This window comes from Calypte anna, chromosome Z (genome assembly GCF_003957555.1).
Source record: "Calypte anna isolate BGI_N300 chromosome Z, bCalAnn1_v1.p, whole genome shotgun sequence".
Classification (NCBI taxonomy): Eukaryota; Metazoa; Chordata; class Aves; order Apodiformes; family Trochilidae; genus Calypte; species Calypte anna.
In genome coordinates, this window is record NC_044274.1 from 11,376,298 (window position 1) to 11,394,945 (window position 18,648).

The window sequence follows — 18,648 nt, forward strand, 5'->3', positions numbered from 1 at the left end:
TCTCCAGAGTCCAGCAGAGGCTCTTCTGCTGCTTTCCCCATGGCGCCAGCAGCCCTTTGGTCCTCGGCTGCTCCTGTCGCTCCTACACTCCCTGCAACCCAGGGCTGAGGGCTCCTAGAAAGCCATTTTCTCCAGATCTCGAAAACTTTTTGCTTCTCTCTTCTTGGATCACCAGTGCCAAGAAGCTGCAATGGGCAAGGGCTGGATGTAGCTGTGGGACAATGGGCTGGGGGGGGCCATGTGTCCCCATCCTATCCACCCCTCCCCTCATGCTGCACTGCTCAGGCAGCCCCTCCACCACCTCCTTCCACCCCCCAGCCCGGAGCCCACCCTGCAGCTGGAAATGTGCCAGAAGCATTTACAAGCGTTATTAAAGCTCGGGTTATTTTTGGAGGAGCCAGGATCTGAAGGGTTTGCATTTTTTTGACTGTGGAATACAGTTTATTTAGAGCAGAAAGATGGAGAAGGGCGGTGGGCTGCGCACTCGCTCTGTCTCTCCCTGAAATGCCACCCTATGGGCTGTGCACAAGTTGGGTTGTCCCCTTTGGAGGCACAAGGGTGCAAGGCAGCAGGGAGGTGAGTGCCAGGGATCCAGCATGGAGCTGGGGCCCTTCTGCCCCGTCATGACGCAGCAGCTGGATAGGGGAATCAGGGGCTCCTTATGCTTCTCTCCTGTAGGATTTTCCCCATGTGAGCTATGCCAGCCCACAGTGTCCCCGGGTGCAGTCAGAGCCCCTGAGTGCAATCATAGCCTGTGGATATCCCTGCAGTGCCAACCTGTAACATCCTCAACTGCAATCACAACATATGGGTGTCCCCAGCTGCAGTCACAGCCTCTGAGTATCTTTGAGTGCAATCACAGCTTGAGAGTGTTCCAAGATTTCAGTGTCAGTCCATGAGTGTTCTCAGGTGTTTTGCCAGCCCCTGATATGCCCCCAAGCCAGTACTAGCAAGCAGAGGCCCTCGGGCCCTAGAGTGCAGTGACAGGGCATAGGGTGTGCCTAGGGCAATGCCAGCCATGCAAATATCCTGTAGGGTGGGGACAGTTCTGGCCAGTGCAGAGGTGGGGCTCAGTTCCTGAGGAAGGATGGATGGATGGATGGATGGATGGATGGATGGATGGATGGATGGTGGTGACCCTGGGGCACAGTAACAGCACACTGCCAAGCTATGCGGTCCCCAGGTGCAAGACCAGACATGGTGTGTCCCCCGCGGTGGTGGAGGCCATAGGGTTCCTCATCCCCTCCTTAGCCCAGCACCATTGGGAAGTGCCAGCAGATATGTCCCTACCACAGTGCACCACCCCACCGGGGTGTCCTTAGCAGAGTGCCACTGGGGTGTCCCTAGCACAATAAACCTGGGGTGTCTCTGGCAGAGTGCCACCAGGGTTTCCCAAGCAAACCTCTACTGCAGTGCTCCAGGATTTCCTTCTCCCCGTAGCCCGGGGTGAACCTCAAACGAGGTGCCACCATCACATCCCTGGTGCTGTGCCAGCGGTGTGCCCCTCTCACATTGCCACCAGGATGTCCCTGGCCACTTGGGGTACACAGCACAATGCCACCGGGGGGTCCCTCACCCAGTGCCACCAGGGTATCCCTAAAGCAGTGTTCCAAGCATAGTGCCCCCAGGGCACCCCTAGCGCAGTGCCCCTCTGATGTCCCTCACACAGGGATGACCCTCACCCACTGCCACCAGGGTACCCCTAGCACGGTGCCCTGTGCTGCGCCTCTCCCGGTGCCCCCGTGGGTGCCACCCCCCTCTCCCATCCCCCGGTCTCCCCCCTCCCCGTCCCGCCCGGTGCTGCAGCCGGTGGAAAGCCTGTCCCTAAAAGGTGCTGGCGGGCGGCGGGGGAGGTGCCGGAGCGGCCCCTCCCCGGTTTTTAGGCTGCGCGGCGGGACCGGGAACTCAGTGCCGGTGCTGCCACCGCCTCCCTTTGCTCCTTCTGCCCCCGCTGCTCCGCGCTCCGCCGCCACCGCCCCGCCGCCACCATGGAAGCCATCAAGAAGAAGATGCAGATGCTGAAACTGGACAAGGAGAACGCCATCGATCGCGCCGAGCAGGCGGAGGCTGACAAGAAGCAGGCAGAGGACCGCTGCAAGCAGGTGGGTGTCCCACGGACGGCCCCGCAGTGGCACCGGGCCTGAAGGGTCTTGAGACCTGGGGGTCCCGTCCCGACGGGTGTCCAGCCTGGGGAAACTCCATTCTAGGAATGCCCAGCCCCAGGGACTCTGTCTAGCTGGATTTTCGGTCTGGCTACCTCATCCTCTGTGTGCCCAGTCCAAGGGACCTCCCTGTGCTGGTTATCCAGCCTGAGAACCTCTGTCCTAGGAGTGTTCAGCCCTTGAGACCTCACCCCTCTGGGTCCTCATCTTCAGAGACCTCACCCCACTGCGTGTCTGTCCTCAGGGACCAGTATTCCAGCCTGTTTGTTGCTCCTGACTCCTCGCACTGGTCCCCTCAAAGATGCCTTATCTTGGTGGGACACCCCAGTGTCACCTCTCTTTTCCTCTGCCAGGGAGATCCTTGAGAACAGTCGACTCCCACCCCAGTCACATAGAGATGGGGACCTTCTTGGTGATCCCTAGAGATCCCAAACTGGGATCTCTCCAGTCCCTTACACGGGGAAGGAGCCCACCACCTCCTTAATCCCCTCTAGGTTCGGGGATGAGGGGTGCTGCTCTGGCCCAGGAAATCAAGGGCTCCCTGGGGATGCACCACACCAAAGTTGGAAGAGGGAGCACATCTGTGTGCTCCCACTGTGCCCTCAGCCTGGGTGTCCCTAGAAAGAGGATGGCTGCCCCACTCCAGCCTTGTGGGTACCAATATACCCCCCTGACCCTTTCCCTTTATCCCTTCTGCAGCTGGAGGAGGAACAGCAGAGCTTGCAGAAGAAGCTGAAGGGCACGGAGGATGAGGTGGAGAAGTACTCCGAGTCTGTCAAGGAGGCCCAGGAGAAGCTGGAGCAGGCGGAGAAGAAAGCTACAGACGTATGTAGGCATGCCAGCAACTCCTCTGCTGCACGGGTGCCGGACCTCGGGGGGGTGAAGGAAGAGGGGGGCCTTATATGGAAAGTGTCCATGGGGAAGACTGTCAGGATCCAATTCCTGCAACGGTGACGCTAAATGGGGCTGAGATACAGGGCAGGGAATGAACAGATCCTCCTCAGGGTTTGGGAACCATCCACCATTGGGGCAGTCAGTCTTGGCTGGAGCTTCATCGGCAGATGCCTGCCTGGGTCCCCAAAGCTAAAGGAGATGAATGTTCCAAGCTGTGTCCTCAGGCATGTACCTCCACAATGCTTGTAGGAAAAACTCTGTGGCACTTGCTAAACAGTGGCAAAAAAGCAAAAAAAAAAAAAAAAAAGAATGGACAAATAAAAAAAGCTCTTGCCCATGGCCAGCAGCTGAGTTCTGGCTGCAAGGAAGGATGCTCAGGCACGACTCAGTCATTTTGGGGTCCAGTGTGCCACCCTGTGTCCTTAGGAAAGGTAAGGCCAGGAAGAGTTTTATTTAGTGCTGTGACTGATGTTTCTCCTGGGAAATGGATCCTGCCAGGGAGATGTTAGGAAGGTGTTGAAATTGGCTTATGCCTGGCCAGGATGAGAGGTGGAACAGCTGTGTGTAGCCACCAAACCACTCAGGAACGGGGTATAACAACCTGCCATGCCACACAGGGTATTTGACACCCTATAAATAAATTCTCCTTTTGATATCCAGTCCTTCTTTGATGAAAACCAACCCTGGAAACTGGAGGAGAAGCTAAAGGGGAGCTGCCTGGACCAAAGCCAGCAGGGCATGGCCAGGCTTTTTAGGATTGAGAGCAAAAAACTTAATCCCAGCAGGTTTATGGAGCTAAATGGGGGAGATGCATCAAATCTCCAAGGCAGCTGCCAAGGACAGAGGTGAGCAGACAAGGACAAGCAGCACAAGTTTCTGGCATGGTCAAGAGCCCCTGGAGAGCAGCTGGGGGTGCTGCCCAGAGTTGTTTGCTGAACCTACGAGCCTACCCTGGTTTAGTTAGATACTACACTAAGCAATTAAAACATGAAAAATCCCCTGGAGGGGCATGTATATCCTCACATGGGGCAGGCACATCAAGATGGGTAGGGCCCCTGCCATGTGCACAGGAGCTGTGCTGGTCAGACTGGACCCATGCTGGTGCCGGACAGGGCAAACTCAGTGCAGGGTCTGGCTGAGTGTGGGTGGGATGTCCCCAGCATAGGATTCAGAGGAAGGAGCAAACAATGCCAGGGGCAGACATCAGCCCTCTGGACACCCCATGGTGTGTGGAGTTGTCTCCTGCTGGCAGTGAGCTGTGTGATGCCATCCTGGTCAGGGAGGGTGCATCTCCCCACTCTCAGTCCACAGAGGCTTGGCCAGCCTGTGGCTTCAGCACAGGGGATCCCATCCCAGCAGATACAGGGGACAGGAGCCACTGACCTCTCCAGGTGTGGAGGGGGAGGCACGGTGGCATAAGGAAGGGCAAGCTGTCTCTGGTGGGTGCAGTGGCAGGGATGGGAACCCATCAACAGTGCAGCTGCCCCGGGTCCATGCTGAAGCCTGGACTGGATGCACCATGTACAGGGCTCTAGGAGTCACCATGCCCCTGTGCCAGGAACCTGAACATGCTGACAGCTTTAAGTGCCAGGGCTGGTGTCATCCTCCCCCCAGGGCAAGATGCAGCTCAGTTCCTGTCTCCATCGAAGGGAGGGCAGGATAGATCCTTGGAGCCCATCTGCCTACCTCCCAGGGGAACCCCATACCCCCCTTGGCTACTTGGACAGCCTGTGCCTGTGAGTACAGAGTCCCTTGGGCAGGTCAGAGTCCATCACTGCCATCCAGGCAGGCTCCTGCTCTTGGCAAAAATGTCAACTTATATCTCTCTCTGCTCTGGCACTGCCCTGTGTCAGTGCTCAAAGCCTTTGGAGGTTTCACTGAGGGGTGCAAAGCTACACCCATGGCACTTGGAAGGGAGGGGTGTCAGATGGTGGCAGAGATCAGGAAGCACCTGACCCCCAGTCAGCAGCTTCGCTTCGCTGGCAGTCCCTTCCCAACAGCTCTGCAAGGCCACGGGGACCCCACCACCTCTTTGTCCCCAGCAGGGACAGCCTGTAGTGCCCAGGGAAGGGGCTGCTGGCCACGGTGCAATCGTGACAGTGGGTCTAGCCAAAGCAGCTCCCTCCAGCCCTCCGTGTCCCCAGATGGCGGCCTAACACCGGCCACCCCAGCGGGGTGTGAGGGAAATTCCGCCGTTCCCAGGCCGCGATCCCAAAAACTTCACCCAAGTTCCCGCCCCGGCTCCTCTTCCCGGTTGAGACTTTGCTCTTATTTGGCGATACCCCGAGGCAGTGGGAGGGAACGGGGCTCTGCTGGGAAGTGACTGCATCCCTGGGTGGGGCCAGAGCAGGAGGCACCCAGCTTGGCCACCACAGGGTCAGGGTGGCTGTCCCTCCAACCTGTCCCCTGTCTGCCCGCAGCCAGCTCGCTCCTGACCCATTGCTGCTGTGGACCCCCGTTTCTGCTCCTGGCTCCGTACACTGGCTTGGGAGAACTCTCGGTAGCCAGGTGTTGGGCTGGAAGTGGGGCAGGACCATCTGTGACTGAGGCCAAGCCCAAGTCTTTGTGTTCCCAAGGGGCCCGCAGTGCTGCCTCTTCTGCTGTGGCTCTGCTGATGGTGTGGACATGTGACCCCCAGCATCCCCCTGGCCCCAGAGCTGAAGGCAGCTGGAAGGGTCAGCCCAGAAACTGGTGACCCTGGAAGCAGGTGTGAAATGCACCAGCACCCAGGGCTGCCCAGGAGCTGTCAGAGCTCCTTAAGGGAGGATTGAGTGCAACCAGAGCCGTCCCCTCCTGATGGATCAGGGCATGTGCCCAAGACAAGATGCAGAGCTGAGAGGTGGGGACTGGCCTGCCCCATGGGGCAGAGCCCCCAGCCTCAGTGGGCCCCATGGGTCTCTGTGGGGCTGGCAGTCAGGTCCCCACTTCAGGGATCAGATGCCAAGGGGCTGAGCAGGATGGCTGTTAGGGACACGTCTGTGTCCCAGTGACTCCAGCCCTAGGTAGCCCCAGAAGGTGCCCAGAAGTGGGCTCTGCCCCATGACTTTCATTGAGTTACCTGTAGCCCCTATGGCACAGGTGGGCCCCAGCTGCCCACCCTCAGCTCTGCAGCTGGAGGTTTAGGGGGTACAGCTTTGGAAGGACCCATAGGTACACACAGCTCCTGTGCCCATGGAGGCTCACAGAGGCCAGGCTCTGGTGCTCTCAGACTGCCTGGGTCCATTTTTCCCCAGGGAAATGAACTCCTTCGGTTTTGCCCAATTGCTCTGGGGGATTTTGGTGGGACTGTGCACCTTTGCCTGGGGTGCACTGTGCACCCTGCCAAGAGAGAGGACTATGTGCCCTGCTCCAGAGGCGTGTGTGGGGCTGTGTCCTGTATCCTCGGGAGCATCGTGTGCCCTATCTGGGGGTACCATGTGCCCTGCCAGTAGGAATTGTGCATCTGCTGTGGGTGACACCCTGCTGGGGCTGAGGGACACTGTGCCCTGCCCTGCACATCTTTCCTTGGTGGGGAGGGGAGTAGGCACAGTGACTCCTGCCTGGGGAGAACCATGCGTCCTGCCCAAGGTGTCACCCTATGTCCTAAGTGGGGTGACACTGTGTGTGTGGGGGGGGCTGTACATCCCTCCTGATGTGGGGGATTGTCCCCTGTCGGAGGTGGGCACCATCCACGCTGCCCGGGGGTACGTGTCTCTGTGAGCGCTGCCCCAGACAACGGCGACCCAGGTCGGTCGGTGTCAGCAGAAGGAGGAGGAGGAGCAGGAAGGGATGGAGGCAGGGCGGGCGGCGGGAGCGGCCGCTGCCTGAGCGCTTCCTGCCCGAGCCGGGCGGATCCCACAAAGGGCTCGGCGGCGCGGCCTCCCCGCCCGCAGCCCCAGCCATGGCCGGCATCAGCTCCATCGACGCCGTCAAGAAGAAGATCCAAAGCCTGCAGCAGGTGGCCGACGAGGCGGAGGAGCGCGCCGAGCACCTGCAGCGGGAGGCCGATGCCGAGCGGCAGGCCCGGGAGCGGGTAAGGGCCGCCGAAGAGGTGGGAGGAGGAGGAGGAGGGGGTGGGGGGGCACAGCGCGATGGGGTCGGGGACGTCCCGGCAGCTGCCCGGAATGCCCCACCGGCCCCAGCCCTGCCGCCGGCATCCTTCCTTTCGGGATGGACCCGCTCCCTCCCCCACACACTCCTCGCCAGGGTATCCGTCTGCCTGCCCCCGGAGCGGAGCGCCAGGAGGTCCCGGGAGAGCTGGCAGGAGCCCCCGGGCCAGGGGACTTCGGGCAGAGGCCCTGCCAGCGGGCTGTCTCCTCCAGCTGCTTCCCTCCGTGTGTCTGGCGAGGGATGCTCCGTGCGGCGGGGCCGTCCTGGGCTTCCCCGGCTGGCGGACACCGGAGAGCGGCCAGCGCTGCCTGGGCTCTGCTTGGGGTCGGACAGATTTTGGGAAAGGATCGATCCCTTTCCTCGGAGGCCGGCCGTGTGCACGGCTGAAAATCCCACGCCCAGGCTCTTGTCTGGCTTCCAGCGGTCTGGGCCGCAGCAGTCACAGAGCTTTTGGCTCTTCAGCGTATCCTTTTTGTGGGGACAAGCCACCCTTTCATGTTTCCACAAGCTAAAATTTCCACTCCAGCAGTGGGATGGCATTTGCAAGCTGCTGCTTGTTCCTGGTTTGGCTTTTTTATTGTTGTTGAGGCTTGGGTATTCTTTTTCTTTCTTCTCCCTGTGCCCATTCCTTTAACATCCTCACCATTATCAGGCGCGGCTGAGCTGGGTGCGGTACCCGGGCTGTTGTCACTCAGGCTGTGTGTGGAGGAAATGGCCCCTTCCTGCAGCTGCAGATCAGGTTCCTCTGTCACTGGGATCTGCTGGAGTGCTCATGTTCCCCAGTGTCCACCCGAGCAGCTTTGACCCACTTTGGGGGCGATTCTCTGGGAAAAAAGCTCCTGCTGGGGTGATGCAAACAGTGTAGGCAGAGCATCCCCCACAGGGGCCAGCGTCAGCTCTCTGTTAGGTGGCGTGTCTGGAGAGGAACTCTCAGTGAGCCTGGAAAAAGGCTGTTCATGGGGCGGATGTGGCTATTGTGCCAGCCATGGGGCTAGTTGCCCTCTCAGCAGGCTGCTTGGCTGCCATGCTCATAGAGGTGCCAGATGTGCCCATTCACATCCTTCCAGCTTGACATGGGGGACCACCAGTGCTCAGAGGTGGTCTGGTGCATGCAGGGTGACAACCCTTCACTGCTCTCATGGTCCTCCTGCTTGGCCAATGTCCCAGTATCCCCAGGGGTTTTCCTGGCACTGGAGGACAGGGCCAGGCACTGCAGCTGGCCAGAAGGCCTGCTCCAGCCTGTAAATAAGCAGGAGACATTATTCCTTGGGTTGTTGTAGGCCACCCTGCATCTTGGTGGATGGGGCTGCTCCCTGTGGAGAGGTCTCATAACCACCCATCCCTTTGCACTCAGGGTTTGCCTTCCCTGCAGCACCCCCCGGCTGGGAGCAGCGCCGGGAGCTGCTGAGGCAGCATTTCCCGGCAGTGGTGATGGAGCAGGAGGCTTTCACCAAATGGAAAGAGTGCAAGGCCAGGCATTGAGGGGCTGGCGGGTGGCCAGGGCCACCACTCCCGGCCAGCCCCAGCTCCCAGCCCTGTGCACGGAGAGCCTGGGAAAGCTGGGGGCCCCAATCCCACGGGCTCTGGCGGCTGCAGAGCAGCCAGGAGCCAGCCCGACAAGGTCGACTCGCTTCATTGGCCCCAGCACTGCCCTGCACATCATAGGGGGGGGCTGCCCCCTTGTGCAGGGCCAGAGGTTCCTGCAGGAGGGGCTCCCCGCTTGCTCCGCTGCCTCCATAAACAGGAAATCCACAAGCAGCTCCGATCTCCTTTTCGGGAGCGGAGCTGCATGGGGCATTCCTCCCCCTTTACTCACTGCTCTGCAAAACCCCAAATACCATCTCCATGATGGCATGACTGCTCTGGACACGCTGCCCTGCATGAGAATGCATCTCACTGCTCTCACAGAGCAGGAGCTGAAGGTGTGAGGATGTGATAGAGGGTCTACACATGCTGGGGTGGGGTTGTGTGGCCTGGAGGAGACAGTGTCAGATGAGGCACTAAGGTTGGAGAAAACTGTTGTCTCCATAGAAAGGTGAGGGGATGTGTGGTCTGGCATCCCATTCCAGTGAGCGCTGGCTTGCTGCATGGTGCCCAGCAATGAATAGCAAATGTGGAGGTAGCCACTGAAAATTATTTTTAAAATATATATATGCATATACAGGACATGTGGTGACCGAGGGGTTTCTGTTTCCTCAGGCTGAGGCTGAAGTGGCTTCTCTGAACCGCCGTATCCAGCTGGTGGAGGAGGAGCTGGATCGAGCCCAGGAGCGCCTGGCCACTGCCCTGCAGAAGCTGGAGGAGGCTGAGAAGGCAGCTGATGAGAGCGAGAGGTGTGATGGAAAGGGACAGAATGGGGGACAATGCTGGGTCATGGGAGTCAACAATGATTGCAGGCAGCCCCCTTGGTTACACTGTGGGGTCCCTATGAAGTGACCTTATGTGGTGTGCTTTAGTTTTCCTGCAGACTCCAAAGAGAGAGAGCAAAGCCACCATGCAGAAGATGCACATACAAGCTTTCATGCTTGTGCTTTCATATTGTACAATGCTTGCACATACAAGCATTCTTCAGAAGGCTCTGAAATTTCCAAGGCACTGATAAAACCCTGAAAAGTTTTATTTGTTGTTGATACAAATACCAGGCTGTAAACAAGCCAGATAGTGCTTGGACCATGTTTTATGCCCCAGAGTAGCCTCTTCCACTTGAGAGCTGAGCATCCAAGGACAGGACATCTATGCCTGGGAGCTGAGGTCAGGTTTTTAAAAACAAACCTTCCTCATTTAAAAAAACAGTCCTGCAAAGTGTGTTGGACCACCCTCGGACCAAGGTTTCCCGGGCAGGAGCCAGGCAGGCGAGGACACTCAAGTCGTATGGGAGCGCCCAGACATGTCAGGGCATTCCTAACAGTTGTGTGAGCTGCCCCCTCCATTGGCAAAGACCATTTTGAGCAACAGCATCTGAGGGTGAAAAGAAGATTCTGCAGAAGTCCCTGCCGTGAGGGCTAGCGGGGGTTCAGTGACTCCCTGCTTGTGATCAGGAAGAAAAGGCTTTGCCATGAGATGTTTTCTGGCATTTTGTAAAGGTTGCCAGCCTGTCAGGATCTTTTTGTGGAGGTTCCTGCTGGCTCTGCACACATTTTTCCCCTACCAGATGATAGGTTTAGTACCTGACTGTTTGAGTGGCACCATAGCCACATCTCCTCAGTCTGGAACATGATCCTGGTGCTACTTTTGTTGCCTTAATTGTGCACAGGAGCATCCTTGGGGTACCAGTGGTGTGATCCTGCTGTGCCAGGTGGCCAGCGATTGGCAGCATCCTGAGGCAATGTCCCATGTCTCCATAGCTGGTGAAGATATATAGTGAGCTGACAGGGGGTGCAGGTGCCACCTCAGTTACCCCAGCAGTAACATCTTCTGGGTTGGATTTTCCTTAGAGGAATGAAGGTCATCGAAAACAGAGCCATGAAAGATGAGGAGAAGATGGAGCTCCAGGAAATGCAGCTGAAGGAGGCGAAGCATATAGCAGAGGAGGCTGACCGTAAATATGAGGAGGTGTGTGCCCATACTCACATGCTCCCTTCCCCAGGTCTGAAACCACAGGCAGTGCCCAGGATTGCCTCCTCACAGCCCTACACCCCCAGTCTGGGGCACACGTGGGGCTGACAAATATATCTTGTTGCCATCAACAGGTTGCCCGCAAGCTGGTCGTCCTTGAGGGAGAGCTGGAACGCTCAGAGGAGAGGGCAGAGGTGGCAGAGAGGTGAGTGGGGCTGCCAGTGGGCAGCACATGGGGGTCCCACACATCACATCCTCCAGGTCCCTGGCAGCTGTTGGGATGGTGGAGTCTGTGGGGGGGTGGGCATGTCCCTACCTGGGAGCAGAAGGTGTCATCAGGGTGGTCCCTGGGCTCACAGGCTGGGGGCAGGGGGATGCTAGTCCACCAGCAGCAAATTCTTGACCCTGTTCTCTGCTGTGTCCCCCCCCCCGGGGTGCCCCTCTTCCACCTCAGCCGAGTGAGACAGTTGGAAGAAGAGCTGCGGACCATGGACCAGAGTCGCAAATCCCTCATTGCCTCAGAGGAAGAGGTACTGGGGCAGGGGAAGCGCAGCAGCCCCCACCCCCTCTGTCGCTGTTTCTCAAACCATGCGAGCCACCTCTCTCCTCTCTGCACCACTGCCTCCACCACTGACCTCTCCTCGTCTTCCCCTCCAGTGGGTGCAGGCTGGGCATGCTTCTCCATCCCTCCATGCCTGCTCTCCTTCTCAGCAAGGCCATCCTGGCTGATGGTGATGCAAAGAGTGTCTGTGCAAGGAGGCACGAGGAATGGATGAACTGATGCGTCCTGACAGCTCCCGCTCATAGTGGCTCTGCTCTTTTTCCACCCTCACTGTATTTTCTCCTCTCTCAACTTGTTCTCTCTCTTTCTTTCCTCTTTCCCCACACCCGCTCTTTCTGCTCCCACCTCTCTCCTGCACCCTTGACCCTGCTTCCCCTCCTGGCGGCCCCTGCTTGGGATGTAGTAAATGTGGTGACCTAGAGGAAGAGCTGAAAATTGTCACCAACAACTTGAAGTCCCTGGAGGCCCAGGCTGACAAGGTAGGACCCAGGGAAGCTGCTAGGGCTGGGCAGAGTGTGTGGGGTTGGAGGGGTTTGGGGTCTCCTGCTGGGGTGAAGGCCAGACAGAGGTGTCCCATGAGGCTCACAGGTACCTGTCTCTGTCTCTGCAGTATTCCACCAAGGAGGACAAGTACGAGGAGGAAATCAAGCTTCTAGGGGAAAAACTGAAGGAGGTAAGGGGTGTGGGGCTTAGCAGTGCTTTGCTTTAGGAAAGAGTTGGCCATCCCATGTGGGGTTTATGCCCATGCCCTCTTACCATTCCCCAAACTGTAGCTTGCAGCATAGCAGGTGCCCATCAGCCTGCTCTGGTTTAGACTGTAGGGGTCCATGAGGGCCTTATCCCCTGCCTTTCCCAAGAAAGGGCTTATTTGGAAGGGTACCCAAGATGCATATGGGGCAGATTTGGGGTGCAGTGCAGCCTGCATTGTCCCTGCAGCTCATCCCCTCCTTGCTGTGCTCCCACAGGCTGAGACACGGGCAGAGTTTGCAGAGAGGTCTGTGGCGAAGCTGGAGAAAACCATCGATGATCTAGAAGGTAAAATGTCTCCACTGGTCCCTCTTTCCTGGGGAGCACTGGCCCAGGGGCTGGGGAGCACTGGCCCAGGGGCTGGCCAGGGGCTGGCTGGGGTGAAGGGATGGACAGGGGTCCTGGGAGGGGTGAGGCTGGATGCTGTGGTTTCTGGCCTGGGAACACAGAGATGCAGGGGTCTGGGCTCTGCCCTCGAGTGGGGAATAGGGCCACGTCCACGCTGCCAATGCCTGCACATTCCTGCTGCCCTTGACCTCCTGCTCACAGCCACTGTCTCTCTCTCCACCGCCCGCCTTGCTCCATCACCTTCCTCCCACCTGCCCCCCCACCTGCAGATGAAGTGTATGCGCAGAAGATGAAGTACAAAGCCATCAGCGAGGAGCTGGACAATGCACTTAATGACATCACCTCCCTCTAAGCCCCTCTGCCGGGCACCAACACTGCACCCCCCTGCCTGTCTTTCCCCTCCCCAGCTTGTCCACTTGCCTGCCCTGCCCTCCCACTGCTCTGCCTGCCTGCTCTGTCCTCTTTCGTCCTTCCTAGCCCGTGCCAGTCTGTCAGGGTGCTTAGGGCGTCTGACAGGCCAGGGTAGCAGCCCCTAGACCCCCATACACTGGACAGACAGTGTCCGTGTAGTTGCAGATCTGCCAGCATTGCCTCATGGGGAACAGGGCTGTTCCCAGGAGCTCCTTGCTCCAGCAGCTCCCTCCTGGGCTCCCCAGCCGCACAAACACCAGGAACCCCGCAGCTTCAGGGCCAGCGGGATACCTGCCCCCCATGTCCCCCAAGCAAAGCTCCCTGGTGCTGTTTTGCTGGGCTTGGGGTGGGGAGGACTCACGGTTCTGCTGCCAAAGTTCAGACCCCGGGGATAGAGTGTTGGGTCTGGCTGTGCAGGAAGCTCTTCACCAGGCAGGCAGCCCCCAGATCCCCTGTTCCTCCCTTGCTCCTGCCTCCCTTCTGTCCTTTGCACATTGCTCTTCAGTTTGCATTTCATGACTTTTCTTTTGTTCTGTCCCTCTGGGTTACTGAGTTGGTCTAAATAAAGCATTTTACTTTCCTTGGTTTCTCCTTTGTTTTCGTCATGCCACTCTGTCCCTCATCTCCTGCATGTCTCACATGGGTGCCAGCAGCAGGGTGGTCACAGGCAGCTTGCAGCTGCAGGACCTTTGGGATGGCTGTGGCTGCCAGGCTGAGCAGGACAGGGTCCTCTGTGCATTGGCCTGGGGGTGACCCCCCACCACCCTCTGGCTCCTGTACATAGCTTTCCTCATCTCATGCCATCTTCTCCATGATTCCTTTGGCCTGAAACAGCAGGGTTCCTGTCCCATCTCTGCTCCCAGACATGACCTGCAAGCAGCAATGTCAGCCTCAGCATCTCCCCTGCATCAAGGGTAAACTCCTCGATGAAGGAGCTGATCCTACCCATCAGCAGCAATCCCTAAATGGGTCCCTGATCCTTCTCCCCCTTCCTCAACCTCCTACCGTGCCCCAGAACATAATTCCAAACACATGGACCCACAGCCCAGTCCCTGCTCCAGGACTGGCTGCCTTCTCCTGCCAGCCCAGTTTGTCCCCGATGCTGGCTGGGCAGCTGCAGGATTTCCAGCGATGGCTTTGGGGAATACTGTCTTTTTTCACTAACTCTCCTTTCTCTCTCTCTTCCCTCTGCTGCGCTGACGTCTCCGTTTTCTCTAGAGCGCTCCCGTCAGGAAGCCGAGAAAAACCGCATTCTTACTAATGAGCTGCGGGTCATCCTTACCGACCTTAACAACTGAGCGGCCCGGAGCTCCCGGCCCCAGCCCAGCCTCCTGCACCAAGGCTGCTGCCGGGCCCCCTCTCCCTGCCCCGTTTCGGTCAGGCTGGCTTTGGGCCCGGGCCCCCTGCCCACTCCCCGCTGGGGATGGAGCCTTGGCTTTTCCCCCCGGGGGCTACTGCCCTGCCTGGGTGGGGACAGGGAGCCCCTCTGGAGCAGAAAGGTTTTTCTTGGGAGAAGAATGAGGGTTGTTTTTTTTTTTTGATATCCCAAGGACTCTCATGTAGTCGTGGCCGTTCCTGGTATCAGCCTGGCCCTGCCGGGGAGGGATGCAGTGGTTTGTATCATTACCTTCCTCCCCTTATCCCAGGAATCAGCAGCCAGCTTCTTCTTCCTCACAGTGGTCACCCCAAACAGTGCAGGGAGAATGCCCTGGGAGCAGGGTTCCCACAGGGTGCTGTGGAACTTACATAGGGCTTACATAGAAGCCACGGACCTGGCACCTTCCCCATACGTGGGGGCAGGGGAGAGAGAAGAACCCAGCAGAGTGCTGGGAGATGGGGCTGGGTGGGCAGAGCTCTCGTCCCATCCCTATCTCTAGAGGGAAGACAAGCTGCTGTTTGGAAGGGAATGGCAGAGGAGGCTGCCTAAGCAGGAGGCTGCTGGCAGACCTCATCTCTGCAGCCTCCTTAGTTGTGCTCCTGTCTCTCTGCTGTCCTCTTTTCATGCCCTGCTGGGCTGCTGTCTCACTCCTTTCCTTCACGGAGCACCGCTGGGTCATGCAGCAGGCACTGCCTCTCCTCTTTTGCTGGCCAAAGGCTTGTGAACGTGCCCTCAGCCAGATAGTGGTGATGCCCCAGGGCAGGACATGCTGGTGGCTGGCCAAGGAATGGTACCTGCCCTGCGGAAGGCCTGGCCACGGGCAGCCAGGCACCATGTGAGGATGGAAAAGCTGAGGAGAGGGGATCATCTGTCTCCTGTGACCAGCCTGGCTGACCCGGCTGGTCCTGGAGAGGCTGGGATCACCCTTGCCAGAGATGAGGCTGCATGTGTGGACTCTGCTCCGTAAGGATGTCCTGCTGGGCTGGAGGCTGAAGCTGTACTGAAATGTCCATCCATGTGCGTGTGTCTGTGCTTGGTGTGGTGTGCGTGTGTCCGGCTGTGCCTGGGTACGTTTGGGCTGTTCCTGTGTGCGTGGCTGTGTGTCCCTTGTGTTCACAGAGAGTCTGGCCAGTGCCAAAGAGGAGAACGTGGAGATTCACCAGGTCCTGGACCAGACCTTGTTGGAGCTGAATAACCTCTGAGCTGCCCTGGGGAGTCCTTGTCCCTTCTCCCGACCCCACACATGTTACCCCACTGGCACGCTCAGGACATCATCAGCTGAACTGCATCTTGGCCAAATCCACACATCCATTGAGAAGGGAAGTCCTGCAGCCTTATACTGAGGCTCAGAGGCATCTTGTCTGTGCACAGCCTGGCTGGCTCTGTCCTGTCTTCATGTCCAAATATTAAAGCAGTTTGACAAGATGGATAAGTGCTCTTGGTCCTTGTGGGCAGGTACAGGTGCTGGGAGATGTGTTGGGTACCCAATTCATGCAAGGAGGCTGTTCAGGGGCTTGAGCCCAGGGTTGTATGGCTGGCTAAGGATGTGCCCTGCAGCCCTGGGGGGGCCTGGGAGTGGTAATATACACAGTTTGGGCTCCACTCCCTCATCTCTGTTGCTCCCTTGTGATGCACAGGAAACCTCCACATCTCAAGTGAAGCTGAAACTCACCTTCAGGTGCACCATGATAGACACGTGGCACTGGCATGTTCCCTCCCACAGCCAGCCTGCATCTGGGGAAGCCACAAAGTCTCTCCATGGAGTCTGCTTCACGGTTCATGCTCATGATGCCATCTGAGGGCACATACCAGTGTGTGACCATGCATGCACACATTGTTTGTTCTCAGGGTCTCAAAATCACAGAACAGTTCGGGTTGGAAAAGACCTTTAAGGTCCAACTGCTAACTCAGCACTGCCAAGTCTACCACTAAACCATGTCCCTCAGAAGCACAGCTCCACGTCTCTGAAACACCTCCAGGGGTGGTGACTCCACTACTGCCCTGCGCAGACTGTGCCAGTCCCTGACAACCCTTTGAGGGAACAATTTTATCCAAATATCCCAACTAAACCTCTGGCACAACTGGCACAACTTAAGGCCATTTCCTCTTTTTCTGTTAGTTCTTATTTGGGAACAGAGACTGACCAAGCCTTCGCCAGCCCTGGGGTTAGCTGCTTACCCTGTGTATTTGTTGTGGTTTTTTTATCAGCCACTGAATGCCTGCCCAAGGGACAGCTGTATAAACTAGCAAATATTAATGCAGTAGGCAACCACTTCCCAAAGTGTACAGAAAGCTTCCTCCTGGCTTGCTCTGTTTTCTCCAACACAAAGAGAAGAGCAGCAGCAGGATGTGTCTCACTGCTGTCACCAAAAGGGGGTGGATTCCCCGGGGGATGCCCAAAGTCATGATCTAGTCCTGCCCTCCACTTTGGGCCCCTCCGTGAGGGCCTCTGAGCCCTGCTGTCCCACGCTACCCAGCGGATATCCCTCTAAAAGCCCAGCCTCATGCTGCCAGGAAACATAATTCATGCTGACCCCTTGCAGAGCTGAGCCATTGCCCCAGGGAGTGGCTGGCTGGGAGAGCTCTCTTTTCTCTCTTTACTGCAGTCTCTCAGCTCAGGAAAGGAGGATGGTGAGATTGCATCTCTTTCCTGCCCAGGTGCTGCTGGCCTCCTGCCCTCCCCCTCGCCCAGCACCCCTGGTTTGGAGCTCTGAGATCTTCTACAAGCAAAAGAGAGGGGACCTTTTTGGTCTCCCCTTGCACGGGGTGCTAATTTTCTGGTTGTCCTCCCCGGGGTGTGAGAAGCACTGTAAGCTGCAGCCGCCTGCCCTGGCTGTGCTGCCCAGTCCCACCCTGCTGACCCTGCTGAAGCCTGGAGCTCCTCCTTGGGTCCACCCGGCTATTCTGCAGCACATCAGCACAGACATTCCAGTGTTTGGCCAAAGCAGGGTCTTGTCTGGCTGCACAAAGCAACGAGGGTGTAAAACCACCTCCTCCAGGGAAGCACTGCAGCGAGCTGCCCCCTGCTCCCATCAGGGTGCCCTTCTCCTTCCCGCTGGGACAAAGAGCCCTTTCACACCCGGAGTTTTTCCCCACTTGCCACCCCCTGGTTTGGATCAGTCCCTTTAACTTAACCATTTACACTCTGCTGCAAGCACCCGTGGGTTTTGTTTTTTGGTTGTTTTTTTTTCCTCCAGTGAACTCCCCTGTGGTCTGACAGCAAGATCCCTGCCCCAAAGACAGGAACACACCTTTGGTGGTTCAGCAAAGCTCTGCACCGTGCCCATGCTCCCAGCACCCTGCAGAAAGAGGCAGGCCAGGAGAAGCTCTGGAAGGCTGGGGCACTGTGGAGGGGAGATGGACCTGGAGGCTCATCTCCCCACATGCCTCACCCAGACCCACACTGGGGACCCCAGAGTCTGTTCCCTCCTCTCTCCCCTCCCTCTGTTGTTGAATTCCAACCTTTGGATTTGTTTATCTGGTCCTGACAGACTGGAGATCTCCCCAAAGAGTTTTCAGTCCTAGTATGGTCTGTCACCCTATTGACAAACCACCACACTAATCTCTGGCAGCTTCCCACCTCTGCTCTCTTCCTTCATTTTCTCATCCCTCTGGTGCCCCATTTCATCTCTGAATCCTTCCTGTGCAACATTCTGGAACTATGTGCAGGAGGGGAAGGACCACACAAGGAGTATCACAGAGGTATTTTGATGAAACCTACTGAGCTAGACACAGACCTCTTCCACCCGGCCATGCTTCTCTGAATTTATAGCCCGAGACATCAGGGTGAGGGTGGGGAGAGCCACGTTGCCAAGCTGTGTGGGTTTTACAGGTCTCTGGGTGATTCTGCAGCAGGTCAAGGCTGCTTGAAGCCAAGTGCTGCACAAAGCTCCCCGTCTCCAAATCTGGTTTTTGGCAACCATATCTGCAGACAAGGCAGCTGGAGGAAAAGCCACAACCACATTCATTCCATGCTCTCTCGTTTCTGTCTATCTTAGGCATGCCCTGCATGCAGCCCTTGGTACAGCACAGCACCCCACAGCTGGGGCTGTGCTGCCTGAGCTGCAGACACGGAGCAGGCAGCACAGGAATGCAGGACCCCTGCCCCACATTCTTGGGCACTGCAGGAGGCCTGGGGACAGCACAGAGCCCTCCTGAAGTGAGGCAGGCCTGTGTCAGGGTGAGAGGCATCCAGGGACCCTTAGGGACAGCCAGCACACCTCACCCAACCTCAGCACCACTGCCTGGCACAGGTCCTGGGGGGCACTGCAGAGCTTTCCTCACTGGGTGGCCCATTGTTCAGCTTGGGGTCTGGTTGTTTGGGGTTTTTTAATGGAGCAGTAACGGTGGAGATGAATTTTCCTTTCTCAGAATACAGTTCAACCTTTCAGATGATCATTCTGAGGCTAGGAAATAAAAATATCACAATAGAGGATGTTCGTTTTTGCACTGAAATTAATATATTTTCCTGAAAAGTCTGAAGTACTCCCGCCTATATATAT

At 57.6% G+C, this 18,648-nt stretch overlaps 1 protein-coding gene across 7 annotated transcripts; it reads left to right on the forward strand.

Annotated features, from left to right (window-relative positions):
* Positions 1-1,881: 1,881 nt before the first annotated feature.
* On the forward strand, positions 1,882-15,571 carry TPM2 (tropomyosin 2). 7 transcript variants are annotated; one of them, XM_008498146.2, is made up of 9 exons: positions 1,882-2,102; positions 2,862-2,987; positions 9,345-9,478; positions 10,580-10,697; positions 10,835-10,905; positions 11,666-11,741; positions 11,873-11,935; positions 12,228-12,297; positions 12,627-12,857. In XM_008498146.2, the coding sequence occupies exons 1-9, from the start codon at positions 1,989-1,991 to the stop codon at positions 12,707-12,709; spliced, it is 855 nt and encodes a 284-aa protein (XP_008496368.2). In that variant the 5' UTR covers positions 1,882-1,988; the 3' UTR covers positions 12,710-12,857. The 7 variants fall into 7 exon arrangements, with proteins under 7 accessions (XP_008496368.2, XP_008496370.2, XP_008496369.2 ...); XM_008498148.2 differs by lacking the exon at positions 12,627-12,857 and adding an exon at positions 15,266-15,571 and having other exon boundaries at positions 1,885-2,102; XM_008498147.2 differs by lacking the exons at positions 11,666-11,741; positions 12,627-12,857 and adding exons at positions 11,155-11,230; positions 15,266-15,571 and having other exon boundaries at positions 1,886-2,102.
* Positions 15,572-18,648: the final 3,077 nt, after the last annotated feature.

What these genes read in the sequence shown, in the direction of transcription:
- TPM2 (XM_008498146.2), top strand. Translation starts at nt 1,989, where the DNA reads ATGGAAGCCATCAAGAAGAAGATGCAGATGCTGAAACTGGACAAGGAG. An exon ending in TAGGGGAAAAACTGAAGGAG is followed by an intron (nt 11,936 to 12,227) that starts GTAAGGGGTGTG and finishes GTGCTCCCACAG; the next exon opens with GCTGAGACACGGGCAGAGTT. An exon ending in AACCATCGATGATCTAGAAG is followed by an intron (nt 12,298 to 12,626) that starts GTAAAATGTCTC and finishes CCCCACCTGCAG; the next exon opens with ATGAAGTGTATGCGCAGAAG.